General features: G+C 34.2%; 4 protein-coding genes across 4 annotated transcripts in view; 1 reads left to right on the top strand and 3 right to left on the bottom strand.

Annotated features, from left to right (window-relative positions):
• Positions 1-5735: 5735 nt before the first annotated feature.
• Positions 5736-6329, top strand: LOC125811781 (histone H2B-like). Its single transcript, XM_049491322.1, has one exon. The coding sequence runs from the start codon at positions 5744-5746 to the stop codon at positions 6176-6178; it is 435 nt and encodes a 144-aa protein (XP_049347279.1). The 5' UTR covers positions 5736-5743; the 3' UTR covers positions 6179-6329.
• Positions 6330-6418: 89 nt separating this feature from the next.
• LOC125811776 (chlorophyll a-b binding protein 13, chloroplastic) overlaps positions 6419-16199 on the bottom strand; it is a 69079-nt gene continuing 59298 nt past the window's right edge. Inside the window, exons 2-4 of the mRNA XM_049491317.1 lie at positions 7571-7714; positions 7159-7320; positions 6419-7007 (exon numbers count right to left, since the gene is read on the bottom strand). Coding sequence (XP_049347274.1) covers positions 6498-7007; positions 7159-7320; positions 7571-7696 — 798 coding nt within the window. The 5' untranslated portion in view covers positions 7697-7714 and the 3' untranslated portion in view covers positions 6419-6497. The remainder of the gene's footprint in view (positions 7008-7158; positions 7321-7570; positions 7715-16199) is intronic.
• Positions 8799-11486, bottom strand: LOC125811780 (60S ribosomal protein L18a-like protein). The gene is made up of 4 exons (XM_049491321.1): positions 11195-11486; positions 10193-10274; positions 9211-9325; positions 8799-9029 (listed from the first exon to the last, which is right to left on the bottom strand). The coding sequence occupies exons 1-4, from the start codon at positions 11442-11444 to the stop codon at positions 8982-8984; spliced, it is 495 nt and encodes a 164-aa protein (XP_049347278.1). The 5' UTR covers positions 11445-11486; the 3' UTR covers positions 8799-8981.
• Positions 11958-15295, bottom strand: LOC125811775 (persulfide dioxygenase ETHE1 homolog, mitochondrial-like). The gene is made up of 9 exons (XM_049491316.1): positions 15083-15295; positions 13836-13964; positions 13623-13730; positions 13138-13272; positions 12950-12991; positions 12786-12845; positions 12649-12702; positions 12287-12311; positions 11958-12194 (listed from the first exon to the last, which is right to left on the bottom strand). Exons 1-9 carry the CDS (start codon positions 15293-15295, stop codon positions 12106-12108), a joined length of 855 nt encoding a protein of 284 aa, XP_049347273.1. The 3' UTR covers positions 11958-12105.

Here is a 16199-nt window from a genome sequence, read left to right as displayed (position 1 = left end):
CAAACGTTCACATAATTGGACAAATATGAATTTAGGAAACTTATTAGCAACTTAACATGATCTAGACCCAAAGGGTAGCGGCTGCGGTTTCCCTTGTCATAAAAAATTATCTAGATTCTAAATCATCTACTTTTCACAATGTATAGGCAACAAACCCAATGTGTTCCTACAAGTAGGGTTTGGGGAGGATAGAGTGAACGCATACCTTGCCCCTACCTTTGAGAAGGTAGAGAAGTTGTTTTAGAAAAAAAACTTTGGCTGAGCAAACAATGAAAAAGAGGCAATAACAACAAATAGAATCAAGATAATAAGATATTGAAGCAGCATCTAGTGAGAGAAATCTAAAAAATAAGGGAAAGAAACGAATAATACTAATACTCCCGGAAAGTGAACGAGAACTCTTGCCAACTAACTAACCTTCTAGCCTAATCATCAACCTTCACACCTTTCTATCAAGAGTCATGTTCTTGATGAATTGGAGATGTTTCATATATTGTCTAATCACCTCACTCAATACTTTTAAGGCCTACCTCTACTACTCCTCAAGCTACTATGACCAACCAATCACACCTCATAATCGTAACATTTGCACCTCTCCTCCTCACATGCTCAAACCATCTCAGGCTCACTTTTCACATCTTATCCTGCACCGGAGCCACTCCTAACTTGTCTTGAATATCTTTATTCCTAATTTTATCTCTCTTCATACACCACACATTCTCCAAACATCCTCATCTCCGTCGCTCGCATCTTCTGAGCATGAGAATTCTCAATAGACCAACATTTCGCCTCATATAGCAGACTCAGTCTATCCACCATTCGCCACTCGGTAGAGCTAACTTTTATGTTTAGGTAGTACATTCTTATCACACAGAACACCGGATGTTAGCCTCCATTTCATCACCCTGCCCCAATACGATGAGTGACATCCTCGTCAATCTCCCCATTACCTTGAAACACTGATCCATGTTCTTGAAACTTCCTCTCCTAGGGATGACATGTGTGTCAAGCCTCTCACGTCCACATCCCCTTCATAAGACACGTCATTCAACTTGCACTCCAAGTAATCAATTTTGGTCATGCTCAACTTAAAACCTTTTGACTCAAAAGTATGTCTCTAAACCTCCAATCTTGTGTTAAGTCCCCCTCATGTCTCCTCAATCAGAACTATGCCACATGCAAATAACATGCACCAAGGCACCTATCCTTGAATGTGACGCTTAAGTATATCCATAGCCAATGCAAATAAAGATGGACTAAAGTAATCCTTAGTGCAACTCCATCACGACCTGGAAACGTTCCGAGTCACCTCCCATAGTCCAGACCCAAGCCTTAGCATCATCATACATGTCCTTACATGTCCTTAATCACTCTAGTGTAAGTTAGGGGAACAACTAACACATTTTACAGGAATCTAAGTTATTTTACTTCTGATATTTTTAGTATGTAAATTCCATAAGCTTTTAACAGAAAAGTTCCTTATTTTCTATTAAAAGGAGACTTATAAACAAGATGACATCTTTTTTATTTGGACAGTAACACATCATTTGATAAATTCTTTTCCTTTTATCTACTACTTCACTATACATGAAGGGATCTTCATTTATTATTTAACTAAAATAGGACAATTCCATAGATAAACTAATTTTACACCCATTCCATCTCCCCCACTTATCAAATTTCACAGAAAACACACAGATGCTGGCAAAAAGAAACAGTAATGGGTCATTTTGGAATTGCCATAAGTTGGAAAAAAAAAGTGTTCTTGAAATCAAAAGCTCTAAGATATCAGATTTTTTACCAGCAAAATTAACAATAATAAAAGATTTTTAATCTATTTAGGGATCAAACATGTGAAGAATGCAAAAAAGCAGAAGAAGCAAAGGGCGTACCGTATATATATATATATATATAAGTTGGGAAAGCCGCAATTTTTATTTTCTGTTCAATCTTCCTCTTCCGCCACTAGTCACAATCTCTTCCATAAATACAAAATCAGCAACAGTAAGTGGAAGAAGGTGAGAAGAATTGACCCTTCAGGCTGGCTTGATAGTTTGGGCGTGGGATTTTTGATATCAAGTTCGAAATCTCTTGCTTTCGAGGAGGAAAAAAAAGAGAGTCATTTCTTCATGGTCCTATCGAACGAGACACTGAATACCTGGGGACGGCTAGGGCTTTCGAATCAAAGCATGGGTGTCTGCTATTAAGAGGGAGCAGTAGATCGATTGAAGAGCTTGAAAGCAAAAGATTTACCTTCTGAATCGAGCTTGACTAGTGTAAATTAGCTCTGTGTCATTTGCAAACTACTGCATAGGAGTTAGGGTTAGCTAGGGTTGTTATCTATGCGCAGCCAAAGAATAGCTGCAGGTTATTTCTTATCACTAAAAAAAAGTGAGAAGAAGTAGGTTTTATTCACTTAAATACATACTTAAGTAAAATAGGGTTCAAATTATGGCATTTAAAATTAGGAGTAGAGACGTCAAAATGGGCTTAGCCCATGGGGCCGGCCCAACCTAATCCGTTTGTTGGGATAGGATTTTTCAAGCCCATTTAAAATTATGGATTATAAGTCCGACCCATATAAGCCCTCGATCCTTGAGGCTTGATTGAGGCTGGGCCGGGGTCGTCTCATGGGCCAAAACTATTTATTTAAGGGTAACTTATAGAAATATCACTAGTGTATGAGCTAATTAATTAGATGTACGCTATATTGTAATATTACGAATCTTATCAAATTTTGGTACGTCAGATACATGTATCTTGGAATACATGAATTCAAAATTAGGTGTAATTTGTTCTAGTTACATTCTATCTAAGTGGATTCACATGTATCTTGGATACAAAGACAAATCCCACGCCCTCGCCTCCCTCTCATCTCGCTCGTCACTCTGTTTTCTCGTTCGCGTATTTGGGATGCATCATATAGATATATGTATCTCACGCAGCTAGTATCCTAGATACGTGCTAATCACATTAAAGTTTTACTAATAATATTGAAACACCACCATTGTTTATCATATTTGATTTGAAAATCTTCTCTTTTTCTTGATATTATAGAATTTTAAGTTTGAAAAAAAAAAAGAAAAAAAAGAAGAAGAAAGGCTAGCCTGCCCCAGCTTGTGGCCCTTCTTGAGTTGGGTTGAGCATTTTCAGGTCCTTCCAAATAAAGGATCGCCCCGCCCTAGCCATCAAATTCCTTGATCCGCGAGGCTTGGGTCTGGTGAGGCTGGTTGACCCTTTTTGACAACTCTAATTAGGAGAAACTTTATATTTATGTAAAAAAAAAATACCCTTTCTCTCTCGACATGACTCAAGCTATGGTAATTCTCTAATCTTATGATCAAATATTTTTTCATAAGATATTTAAAAAACAATAAAATAACAAGTATAGGATTAAGCTCCACTCCTTCTCATTTTCTTTCTTTCTCTCTCATTCTTTCATCAAGTAAATCTTCTGAGCCATAAATATATATTAGTTATAAGGACTTGGATGTTTCATTAACAACCACTAATGTATTGTTGGAGCTTAGATGTAAAGTGATATACCCTACACATAAGATGCATACATATATGTATGGCATACAAAATACAACAACACAACTGTATACAAATTATATGCAAGTTGTATATTTTGACCAGATTGTATACATCAATAAATTTGTGTATGAGTTGTATGTCTTGATTGTTCATACAAAATTTTGTGTGTTGAATATTAACTACGGCCAAAGAAAAAAGATAATTTTATTAGTGAGTCTTGTTGAGAACAATTATGTTGTTTGTTTGATTCTTCTCTGCTATTTTTTTTTTTGTGATACGAGGATCTTTAGTATCATATTTTTCGAATTGCACGATAATTCGGACCTCTTAAAAATGTATTTCGATCATTAAAAATATCGGATAATACTTAATTATTTTGGGTTAATCCTCGAAAATAACCTTGTTGATGCTCATTTTGAAGAACTATGTGGTCGATAATATTTTTTTCAAATGTTTAATGGATGTTCTCAAAAAGTTATGCAATCTCCCGCAATTTATAAATGTTGGGTAGACAGTTCAAGTGTTAATGAACTCTCTTAGCGCATTTTGATTGGTTCATGCTTATCACAAATGCAACGTGATAAGACTATTTTTTATTGGCAAAACATGTCATTTTGGATACTACACACTTTTGATTGATTCTTGAATTTAAACGGCATAATCTTGTTGATCTTGAATTTAAGTGAAATATCAAGTCACTTGACATATGTCATGACTTTAGGCTTCAAAATGAAATAAATCTTGATTTTGATAAATAAAATAGATTACTTAATTTATAAAGTTCAAATAAACCATTGTACCAAATAATTTTTAATTAAGTTCAAATTTTATATGGACCAAACTCAAAATTTTTTACATGTATATATTAACTAAATTGTAAATATTTTGTTAAATTTTTTTTTTCTACTTTTTGAAAACTCAAAAATCATGTTAAAGCAAGTAATTAGTGCCAATTTTTGAGGAAATTTGGTGAAAATTAGAATTGTAGTTTTAATTGAATTTCTATATTGAAAGAGGATGAGGAGGTGATGGAGGAGGATGTTACTTTGTAAGACCCCTATATATACAATATGTTGTATGTTATTTTTATGACTAATGTATCATGATGCATATAGATGGCATACAAAATATAACAACATAATTGTATACAAATCATATGCAAATTGTATATTTTGATCATATTATATACAACAAAATTCGTTTCCAAGTTGTATGTCTTGATTATTTGCAATAAAATTTTGAGTGTTGAAAATTAACTATAGTCAAAAATAAAAATAAAGGAAAAATGTAACTTTATTGATTAATTTTGTTGGGTACAATTATGTTGTGCTTTTGATATTTTGGTAGTTTGAGGACCTTTGAAGCATATTTCTCGAATTACACGATAATTGTATTTCAATCATTAAAAATGTTAGACAACACTTTGAACATGTAGTTGATGATAATATTTTTCCGATGCTTGACATATGTCCTCAAAAAGTTATGTAATCTCTCTATTTATATTGTTGGAATAGGCGGTCTACGTGTTAATGAACTCCTCTTACCACATTTTGATCGGCTAAATATTTATCACAAATATTATTGTGATAAGACTATTATCATATCATTTAAACACGTGACATGATCTTGTTAGTCTTGAATTTGACTGAAATATCAAGTCAACTTGACACGTGTCATAAATTTTGGCTTCAAAATAAAATAAATCTTAATTTTGAAAAATAAAATGGATTACTTAATTCATAAAGTTCAAATAAATTATCTAACCAAATAATTTAGAATCTAATTCAAATTTCATACACTCAAATATCATGTAGATATATAAAAAAATAAATTAAAAATGTATTAATATTGCTGAAAAGCTTTTAAACACAAAATAACCCTTAAGAAATATTTACTAATTCCGCTATAAAAATTGAAATTATATTTATTCCTTTTTAAAACCAAAATCTTGATATTAATTATAATCATATGCATACCCTTTAATCTTTAATTATTAGGAAGGAAAATCCACTTTAATTTAATTCTTCCTTCCTTCTACACCGTTGATTGACTATCACATCCAACGGTTCAAATTGACGATCCGCGTCATCCAAAACTAACCAATAAACATCTAGCCCCAAACTCCTATATAATAAATCTCTTCATCCCTTTCACTTCACTCAATTCAAACTCCAAAATCCCCCCAATTTCTGAAATTTTCCCTTCAATGGCACCAAAGGCAGAGAAGAAACCCGCAGAGAAGAAGCCAGCAACTGAGAAGGCTCCTGCCGCCGCCGCTGAGAAATCAAAGGCCGGCAAGAAGCTGCCCAAGGACGGCGGAGCTGCTGCTGCCGGAGACAAGAAGAAGAAGAGATCGAAGAAGTCGATCGAGACTTACAAGATCTACATCTTCAAGGTGCTGAAACAGGTTCATCCAGATGTAGGAATTTCAAGCAAGGCTATGGGAATCATGAACAGCTTCATCAATGATATCTTCGAGAAGCTTGCTCAGGAGTCTTCTAGGCTTGCTAGGTACAACAAAAAGCCTACCATCACTTCTCGGGAGATTCAAACTGCTGTTCGATTGGTCCTTCCCGGTGAATTGGCTAAGCACGCCGTCTCTGAGGGTACTAAGGCGGTTACCAAATTCACTAGCTCTTAGAGATTTGTTAGTTTTGTATCGATTTTTCTGTTGGATTTATGATTTTCGATTAGGTTTGGTGATGTAAAGAACAGAAAAATTGAATATAGAATAGATTTGAGTGAGTTCAGTAAATGGAATTGTTATATCCAATTTTTCTATTCTAATAGTTTGGTGTTGTTACTGCTTTCATTTTCGTGCTCATAACCTCTTTTATCTCTACGAGTTAGGAAAAATGTTAGTAAACAAAACTTGAAATGATTTTCATCTACAAGATATTTGCATTTCTGAAGATTTCAGTTACACAAAAGTAGTACTTTCAATGAATTGAAACATAAATCTAAGCTCCAGGAACAAACTTAGTGGCGTAAACCCAAGCATTGTTAGCAACAGGGTTGTCAAGGTGATCCAATAGGTTCTCAAGAGGGCCTTTACCGGTAACAATAGCTTGAACGAAGAAACCAAACATGGAGAACATAGCTAGTCTTCCGTTCTTGATTTCCTTCACCTTGAGTTCAGCAAATGTGGTAGGGTCATCAGCAAGGCCGAGTGGGTCAAAATATTGGCCACCGGGGTATAAGTCGTTGCCTTCTCCAACTCCTGGAAGTCCATTGATTCTGAAACCTTCAACAAGTCCCATCAGAACCACTTGGAAACCTAGCACAGCTAGAATACTCTGAGCATGGACAAGGTTTGGGTTTCCCAAGTAGTCAAGTCCACCGTCACTGAAGATTTGTGCTCCTGCTTTGAACCATACTGGTTCTTTGAAGTCTACTTTCACCCATTTTTCAAGAACTTCTGGGAAAATGCAACCTAGTGCACCAAGCATTGCCCATCTTCCATGGATAACCTATATAGTTCAACGTTAATCAGCAAACAACCAAACAACATATCCAGTGAAATCCCAAATGAGTGAGGTCTGGAGAGCATAGAGTGTATGCAGACCTTACTCTTTTTTGGTAAGTGTGTCGAAATTTAGAGAAGTGTACAAATAACTGTACCTCAAGAGCTCTGTTCTTGGCAAAGGCCTCAGGATCAGCAGATAAACCAGCAGTGTCCCATCCGTAATCACCAGGGAATTCTCCGTTCAAGTATGAAGGAGTTTGAGCAGAAAAGGGTCCCAAGTACTTGACACGGTCAGGTCCGTACCACAAATCATTACTCTGATAAGATGAGAAAAAAGAAACAGGTCACATAAAAATCTAGTAGGAAAAGAAAAAAAAAAGACAGTCTGGTGCACTAAGCTCTCGTGTGTGAGGTTTGAAAAGGGCCAGACCACAACTTCACAAGAGTATTGTATGTAACCTTAAACTACATTTCTGCAAGAAACTGTTTCCAGAGCTTATGAATACAAGATAAACTCGCATAAAAACTAAAACATGGAAAAGAAAAGGGGATATAATGTATATATACCATGGTGAATCTGGCAGAGCCCATGGCAACAACATCTCTAAGAGGGTTAGCATTCTTGGTTTGGCCCAAAAATGGTGTTGCTCTAACAACTGTGGTGGAGCTTGCTGTTGCTGCCATTGATGCCATTTTCTTCAACTTCTCAAAGTTGAGTTTTTTTAAATATATTTTGTGCTTGGCAAATGTGGATGGTTCTAAAGAGGGAATTGGTTGTTATTTGTATAGAGAAAGTGAGAATCCTACGTGGGTGGCTAATATTGCACAAGTAGAAATTGTGGTTGGAAATATTTTGTGTTGTGTTTGATTAGCCAATCACAAGGCTTGAGAAGATTTGAACTATATCTCCAAGCTATATCATCCTATCTTGATTTTTTATCCTATTTTATATTGCAAAAATAATTGAGGTCTAAAATGGAGTATACTAATTACTAGAGTATCCTACATTAAAAATTTAAAAATAATTAATTTTCAATTTCTATAATTAAAAAAAGAGATAATGGTTTTAAAAAATAATACACTTGAAGTATCATTTTTTTTGCGAGTTTTTTTCTGCTGAACTATGAACAAATATTTATCAAAACACGCATCAGAATTAATGAGTTAGCTGCCATATGGACGAAATTTTATGGGCGAATAAAGTTGTCACACACTTTTTGGGATTGTATTCAAATACTTGGTTTAGTTAGTTTTGAGGTGTTTTTTTGATAAATAGTTAGTGATTACTTAGATAGGAAACATAAACACATGATATTTTAGATATGAAACTCATAAAAAGTTGATACTTCAATTGTTTTTTTTAATCATTATCTCTTAAAAATAGTAGTCGTTCTGAAGTTTCAGATTTTACAACTCACAAGTAAACATCCAGAATACCTGTAGAGTTTGAAATTCAAAGAAACTACAAAAGAAAAGGTTAAATCTTTATCTCAAAATGTTAATCCACAGATCTTTAAGACTCAAGTAATTGAACATTAACTAATATTTCTGAAAAATATATATTTCAATTAAAAGACAACATTTGTTCAACTTCTATGTACAAGGCCATAAAAGTGGTTATTGGTACAAAACAAACACATTTTATATAGTCAAAATAGTGATCAAGTTGCACTCACATTGACTATAACATCGGATACCTACTACTTCCCACGAGCATATAACACTGCTCATCACAGAACACAAGTAAGTTCTAACCCATTGGTAATACATGTTATCGGAGAATTCTGGTGCGATATAATGTAAATTCAATTTAATTACACAATGCATATACTCTTAAAAGCACATATCACTACTCACAAGCAGATCTTAAAAATACAAGGTATCAAAGATATGGAATTTTTACTGAAAAAAATGCAAATTAAGCAAAGCCAGATAACGTTCCGATATGAATACAAACAGATTGATCACCACTCTCCAGTCAATCCTTCGACAAACCAAATACGAGGACAAAAGTAGCAAGAACAGCCTGCAATGCAACACAGAATAGTATTATTACCTTACATGAGACATTAAGTTGCTATACGCAAATTGGCAGAATTGTATGGTTTTGTTTTTCATATTCTGATTAAGTCGAAAAACCTTGACTTTGTAGGCAAAAGCACATCATCAGTTAATACATTTGCTGCCTAAGAAAAAAGATGACTTACAGCAATGGTGGACGCGATGTATCCTGGTTTCTCTCGAGGATCAATTTGTGCACAAAGCAGGACAAATGCAGCTAGATACCAAGGGATGCCAGCAAGAAGGAAACCGATAATGAACCTTCAAAAAAATAAAACAAACAGCTAAGTATCATCGAATGTGAGACAACTTGAATTACATAAGGTCAGATTGCAGGATTCTAGTATCTTACTTAATCAATTGATACTAGTCAAGATAAACTTTCAAACGTCAATCTTACCAATGTTCCTTAAACATCAACAAATATAGTATAGTAACTATCAAGAAATCCAAATTCAACTCACTTTTTTTCGCGAGTTTCACATCCACCACTATCAATTATTCCTTTTTTATACTTGAACTATCACCATCTATATATGAATGAAAACACACCTCAACTATTAGTTCTCTTTTCCTACTTGATAGTTGAGGTATGTTTTAATACATAGATAATGATAGTTCAGGTAGAAAAAGGGAACAACAAATATTTGGGTTGTGAAACTCACTAAAAAACGATAGTCCGGGTGTGTTTTTGATCATAAACTCAAAGATCAAGGACACAATTTCCAGCACCCTTTCGAGGAACATTCAAGAAGTGTTTGTTTACTTTTCATCGAATTCCTTGGACTTTGAAGGTATGTATTTGGAGATTGGATCTGTTAGCACTAGATTTGCAAGGCACATTTACCCTTTACTAATCAAGACAAGAAACAACAAATAGTGCATCTTCCTTGTGGAGAAAGGGCAAGTGAATCAAGATATTAGAATATAAAAGCAGTGGGATAACAAAGACAGACCATCACTTAGCCTCTGTATATATTTGAGCAAGTCTATAGACTAGTATTACTCGTATGGTAGATAACTAGTACACAAGAAGCATATGTTACTAAAAAGCACAAAGCATTATGAACATCTAATAATTCAAGTCGAATGCTGATTGATTGAGGGGAAAAGAAAAAGGGAACTTACAAGAACCATCCGAGACCAATGCCACAGCAAGGAAGGCGATGATGTCTCTCAGGTCTTCCCTCAGGATCAGGAGCAGTATAACCTAAAAAAATAGGAAAAGTGGAAGAAAATTGTAAGTGACAATAGTTCGGAACCTCTAATTAACAAATAATACTGATGCTCCAAATGATAGAACTCATCGATAGTCTCATCATAGGCCCTTAAAAATATAACAAAGTATGATCTTGCAAGACTAGTCCCTCTTAATAGGATATATCATGTTCTGTCATTTGTAACACCAGGATGAACTGTAGCTAATCAATAAATCAACTAAGCTTCAATCGAAACTATCTGAGGTCAGGATAGGCACAAGCATATCTAGTATAAAATCAATCGAACCCAACATTTTCGACATGGAGCATGAATATATATATAAAAAAAAATCACTAAAATCAACAAATATAAAGGATAATGAGTTCACCGGTAAAAGCCTAAAGACTGAACCATCAAATTTAAATCCTGGATCCGCCTCTGAGTTATGAATTCTTTATAATTATGCTTCTATGAAAAATCATCATTTGACTATTTGTACAACCTACCACAAGTTTCTTATGGCTTCATTTCAAGTTAGTTCAACTATATTGTCCATATCAAAGTCAAATCCGTCCTGAACCATGAAAATAACATCAAAGACAAAGCCAAGATTTTTAATTTACGAGTTCTGAATCACAATCGTTTTTGCTTCATGAGTTCTAAATAGATTATAAGTTTGAGCCAAAACTATTGAGTTCTCCGATCTCTTATTTATAAGGGTGGCTCCACCCAAATCAAAAACAATTTTTAAAACCCTGTGTAGACTAGTTTTTGGGAGAAATTTCAGTTTCACTTACAAAAGTTCAATTTTTTTCCAAGCATATCCAAACACAAACTCAAATTACAAAATTCACAACTTTAAAAACTCAAATTTTCGAGTTTCAACTTCAAAATTTATAGCCAAACAGGACAAAGTATAGGAGCAACAACCTGGAACAGCTTGATAACCATGAGCATAGTATTCAGGTGTAGGTGCCCCCGTAGCGCCAGGCGGCGGAACCGGCTGAGGAAATCCCATCACCGGTTGAGAAGATGCTTGAAAAGTTCCATATTCCGGTGGCGGCACCGGTACCGACACTGCCGCCGGTTGGTCTTCTCCGTGGTGGTGATGGTGGGGGAAGTGGTGGTGATGATGGGGGAAGTGGTGGTGATGGTGACTCTCCTTGCCTTCTTCACTCATTGAATTGTTGAATTTTTCTAAGTTTTGAGTTGGGAATTTTGGATCAACATTTTAGTGAGCTGGTATTCGTTGGCTATGTAGTTATGATTGACTAATTATGAGCCTCCACGTGGATATGTCCAACCACATTTCAAATTATTAAAAAAAAAAAAAAAACTAATCTTGATGGTTTCTAGATAAGTATTGACAATGTTGAAAAGTGACCCTCATGTTGGAGATAGCAACACACTAAACTATTTTTTTATTAGAAAAAACAAATCACTAATTAACTATGGCATATGAATAAGTATTAATAGAGAAATTTATTCTATTGACCTGCTATTGATCGGATGGTAAACATCAATCACTTCCAATCTTAAGTTTGTGGTTCAAGTTATTAAGAAAACGAAAAGGTAAAAGCTCCTCGACAAAATATGATTTGGTGATATTTTGGTAGAGTAGAGTGACTCATTATGAAAAAATATGTGATATTATGATGTATCATATAAACACTCATTATTCATATTATATCACAACAAAGCTCTTACAAACTCATTGAATAAACCATTATTAAACATTTCCATCAAAACATACATAGTATGTTTGCACTTCTAAATGTGTATACATTGCTCTAAATTTACAGTTTCTGGCACAATGAAATGATCAAACCAGAGATCTGAGATTAGAGATCAGATTTCGTCTCTTGCAATCCACAAACCATGTTAGATGGAACCGCGATATCGATCATTTTTGGATATGACAAATTCAAATCTGTAGGAAAGAAGTGATTTTCATCAGCAACTAAAGATTAGAGAAAAGCTGTTGAGAGGGAAAAAGGAAAAAAAATTGAATGGCTAACTCACTTTGCATGATATTCTTGAATGTTTCCTGCAATATTGGTAACAAGAATCAAACGAGGTTTTCTTAGTAAAAAGAAGAGAAATTAACAACAGACGCGTATAGTTAGAACTTTTTGTAAACTATAGTCAGCTCTATGATGCAAATGAAAAGACGCGAGATGTGACTAATGGAACAACAAGTGAAAACAGAATAAGATTATCTAAACTCCCATTTTTGTCCACTTCGGTAGCTAAAGACAGATCTTGTCCAAGTTTTTTCGACCACAGAGGAAAGTAGATTGAGCATGTCCCTCACACTTTAGCCACAAAGGGATGTGCTTCGCGTGAAACTAAAACTAGAGTAAGAACTACTAGTGTAGAAGTACCTTATCTTTTGACAGTCGTGGATTGTAAAGCATCTCCTCCCCCACTGTGCTGACCTGAAAAATGAAATGGCACAAATGTAAACAGGTTGAGAGCCACAACCTCAAAAACTGAAAAAAATGAATAGATATATCCTTACGGTGAACCCCTTGTAGTCATGAGCAGGATATACTAATGTATCTTTGGGCAATGTGAAAATCTGTTCACACAAAATGATAATGAATCAGCAACAGTAAGGATAGGAAAAGAATCGAGCATTCGTGTTATTATATTCATAGAAGGAAACAGATACTATATCCTTGCCTGCGAATGGACAGAATCATATAATTTGTCTGAACTTCCACCCTGCAGGAAAGTAAGAAAATGATTAAAATTTGATACTAATAGACAGAAAACTTTATTTCATTTCCTGAAGTCCATCTCGAACTACTAACAAGTAAAGGCTTCCATTTAATTCGACTAAAATCACGCACTACACCAGGAGGATGTACCTGAAAGTCTGTCCTTCCACATCCCCTTATCAATAGAGCATCACCAGTAAATGCCATCCTTGGCTGATGCTGATTGACTCCATCTCCAGTAACATAGGTAAGACAGCCTAATGTATGACCGGGAGTTGCACGAACCTGTAATGAAGTTTATCAGCTTGAAGATGGAAGGTAAATTTCCGCACTACAACCAAATATTCATGAATATTTTGGTAGGTGTCTCCATATAACTGATGGAGAATTATAATGAGTAACGACCAACTAAGAGAGTTGGTAGCTGTTCTTCTTGTACTCCATTGATCCCACATCTGTACAACCGAGGGATGATTATGATGGTCTAAATGAATCTACCCTAACAAGATTTGATGATTCAATTGCACAACAAACTGTTGGTAATTGTCTGTGTTTGCAAGTCTATCAGACATGTATAACAACAACAACAGCACGTATGACATGATTATTTCTTATAACTATATATGTATATGTACCTCCAAATAAATATCTCCAATGTAGATTTTATCACCAGGTTCAACAAAAAGATCAGCTTTTGCATTACTTGCTTTAGAAATGATTGATTTCACGCCAGGCACCTTAGTCTGCAGCATCGGAAACAATAATGAAGCACCAGAAAACAGAAGATGCACAATTTTGATAAAAACATAGGCAAATGAAGTATTATGTTCAAAGAAAATAAGTCCGACCTTAATCAAGCCAGAGCCAGTGACATGATCAGCATGAACATGCGTGTTAATAGCGTATATAAGCTTCAATCCCAATTCTTTAACAAGTGCAAGATCACGATCCACTGTTCTGTCCACGGGGTCAATCAACTGCAGTTGGATTATATGTTACCATAAATTGAACGGAGCAAACCAATGAATCTCTATGCCTTCAGTTCATAAGGCTAAGGTAATGTTGATTTAAGTTATAGAATTCATATTTTGATGGATAAATCAAATTGAACACTAAAAAGAAAAATGGATTCTAGAGCTCCATGATGCATTGCTCGACTTTGCATAGTTGGACATAAATTATCTATTTTTGAAACAGGAGTTGAAGTGTGACTCCAACACACGACCCATACGTTGAAGACGAGCTACCTCACCATTGAACCAACCTCTCATTCTTATTTCTTTTTGCTTTCTAAATCCGCCTTCTTTAAGCTTGTGCGACTAATTCCATAGGGATATATGCTACCTCTCATCAACACATGTACCTAATAACGCTCTCTATTTGGTGTTCGAGCCAGTTAACATATTGTAGACATCAAATATTTACCGGATTCAAAATAACACTCTACAACATGATTCCACTCCATCTTCAAACTCTTTAAGTTCTAAGCTCATACCTCTAAAAAGGGAACATATTTTATCGAAGAGCATCTCAAATATTCCATAAAATTTTACATATATTCACAAAAAAGATCAAAACATCAAATATTATCTGGCGAATTCCATGGGGATACATACGTGCTACCTCCCATCAACACATGTACCTAATAACTCTCCCTATTTCTACTTTTCTTTTCTTTGATAATCGTGGTGTTTGAGCCAGCTAACATGTTATAGACATCAAATTTTTACCATATATGGTCAAAATAGCACACTCTACAACATGATTCCATCCATCTTCAAACTCTAAGGTCTAGCTCACACCTCTAAAAGTGCGGTATATATTCTATTGAAGAACATCTCGAATATTCCATAAAATTTTAGGTATATATTCACAGAGATCAAAACATTAAATATTATCTCGCTAACAGTTCCATATATATCATAGGGATAAACAGAGTTATACTCACAAATATTCATTAATAAAACACATACACGTGGATTAATTTCACGTGATACTTGTTACCTCTCACCAGTCAATCGAAATACACATTACCCAAGATTATACAAATTAGAAGTTTGAACTAAATATAAAATAAAAAAAATAAAAAAATTACCAGTGCTGGTTTATCAGGATGCAATGAATCAGCAAGAAGGTAAGTATAGGTAGATGATTCCTTCTCGAATAATTGACGAAAAATAAGTTTACAAGGCATGATTTGTGCTGAAAACGACGTCGTATAAGATTTAAAAGGAAGAAAAATATGGGGTTTTGGCAACAAAATGGAGAAGCTAGAAAATGAAGAAGATGTAGAAAAACGAAAAAACATCAGATAATAACAGTAAATGATTTTATATTATGATGAAAATGAGAAAATAAATTTCAGAAGCAAAGAAAATTTAATAGTAAAACGACAATTTCTAATTGAATATGCAATTGATAGTGATTTGACAATATTTAGTGCTAACACGAAAGGTGATGCCACCTATAATTTCAAACTTTTACACGTCACAGATCATAAAATTAAAATATATTTTCATATATTAAAAATAATAAAATTATATTTTTTTATTTTTTTTAAATTCTTGTTAAGTCAAACTAATTCATTCGTTTTAGACGAAGGAGTATTACCTTTTAAGTTGCCTCCACGTTGATTTTATTAATATAACCACTTTACTTTTTCTTCCTTTTGAATTGTGACCACGTCTCTTTCAACTCAAATATATAAAAAGTTTAAATTTCTTTTCTTGTTTTCTCACTCTTTTTCTAGTAGTTGAAAGGGACTATCGCATTTATATATTTGAAAAAGGCAAAAAGATAAATATATTCTCAAACTATCGTAAATATTATGCAGATATCTTCTGTTATATTTTTGGGTAATTAGTATTATTGTCGTTAAAAAACTATAGCATATATGTCTTTTACGCTAACGAAAAACTAAATAGAGACACGTGGTACAATCTTATCCGTCGATTCGATATTTAATAAATATTAAATATCGAATCGATGGATAAAATTATGACACATGCATATCCGTTAGTATAAAAGGTATAAAAACTCTAGTTTTTGGACGGCAAGAGCATCAATGTCATAAAAATATGATAGATAGTATCTGTATACTATTTACGATAATTCAGAGATATATTTATCTCTTTTTCTCTTCGAAAAAACAAATATGTAATGTTTATATTCTTATTTTTGTCCGTCCTATCTTTAACTTGATACAAAACTAC

The sequence above is a fragment of the Solanum verrucosum genome, unplaced genomic scaffold, assembly GCF_900185275.1.
Source record: "Solanum verrucosum unplaced genomic scaffold, falcon-dt-bn FXZP01000238.1, whole genome shotgun sequence".
Lineage (NCBI taxonomy): Eukaryota > Viridiplantae > Streptophyta > Magnoliopsida > Solanales > Solanaceae > Solanum > Solanum verrucosum.
This window is presented reverse-complemented; position numbering and strand designations above follow the sequence as displayed.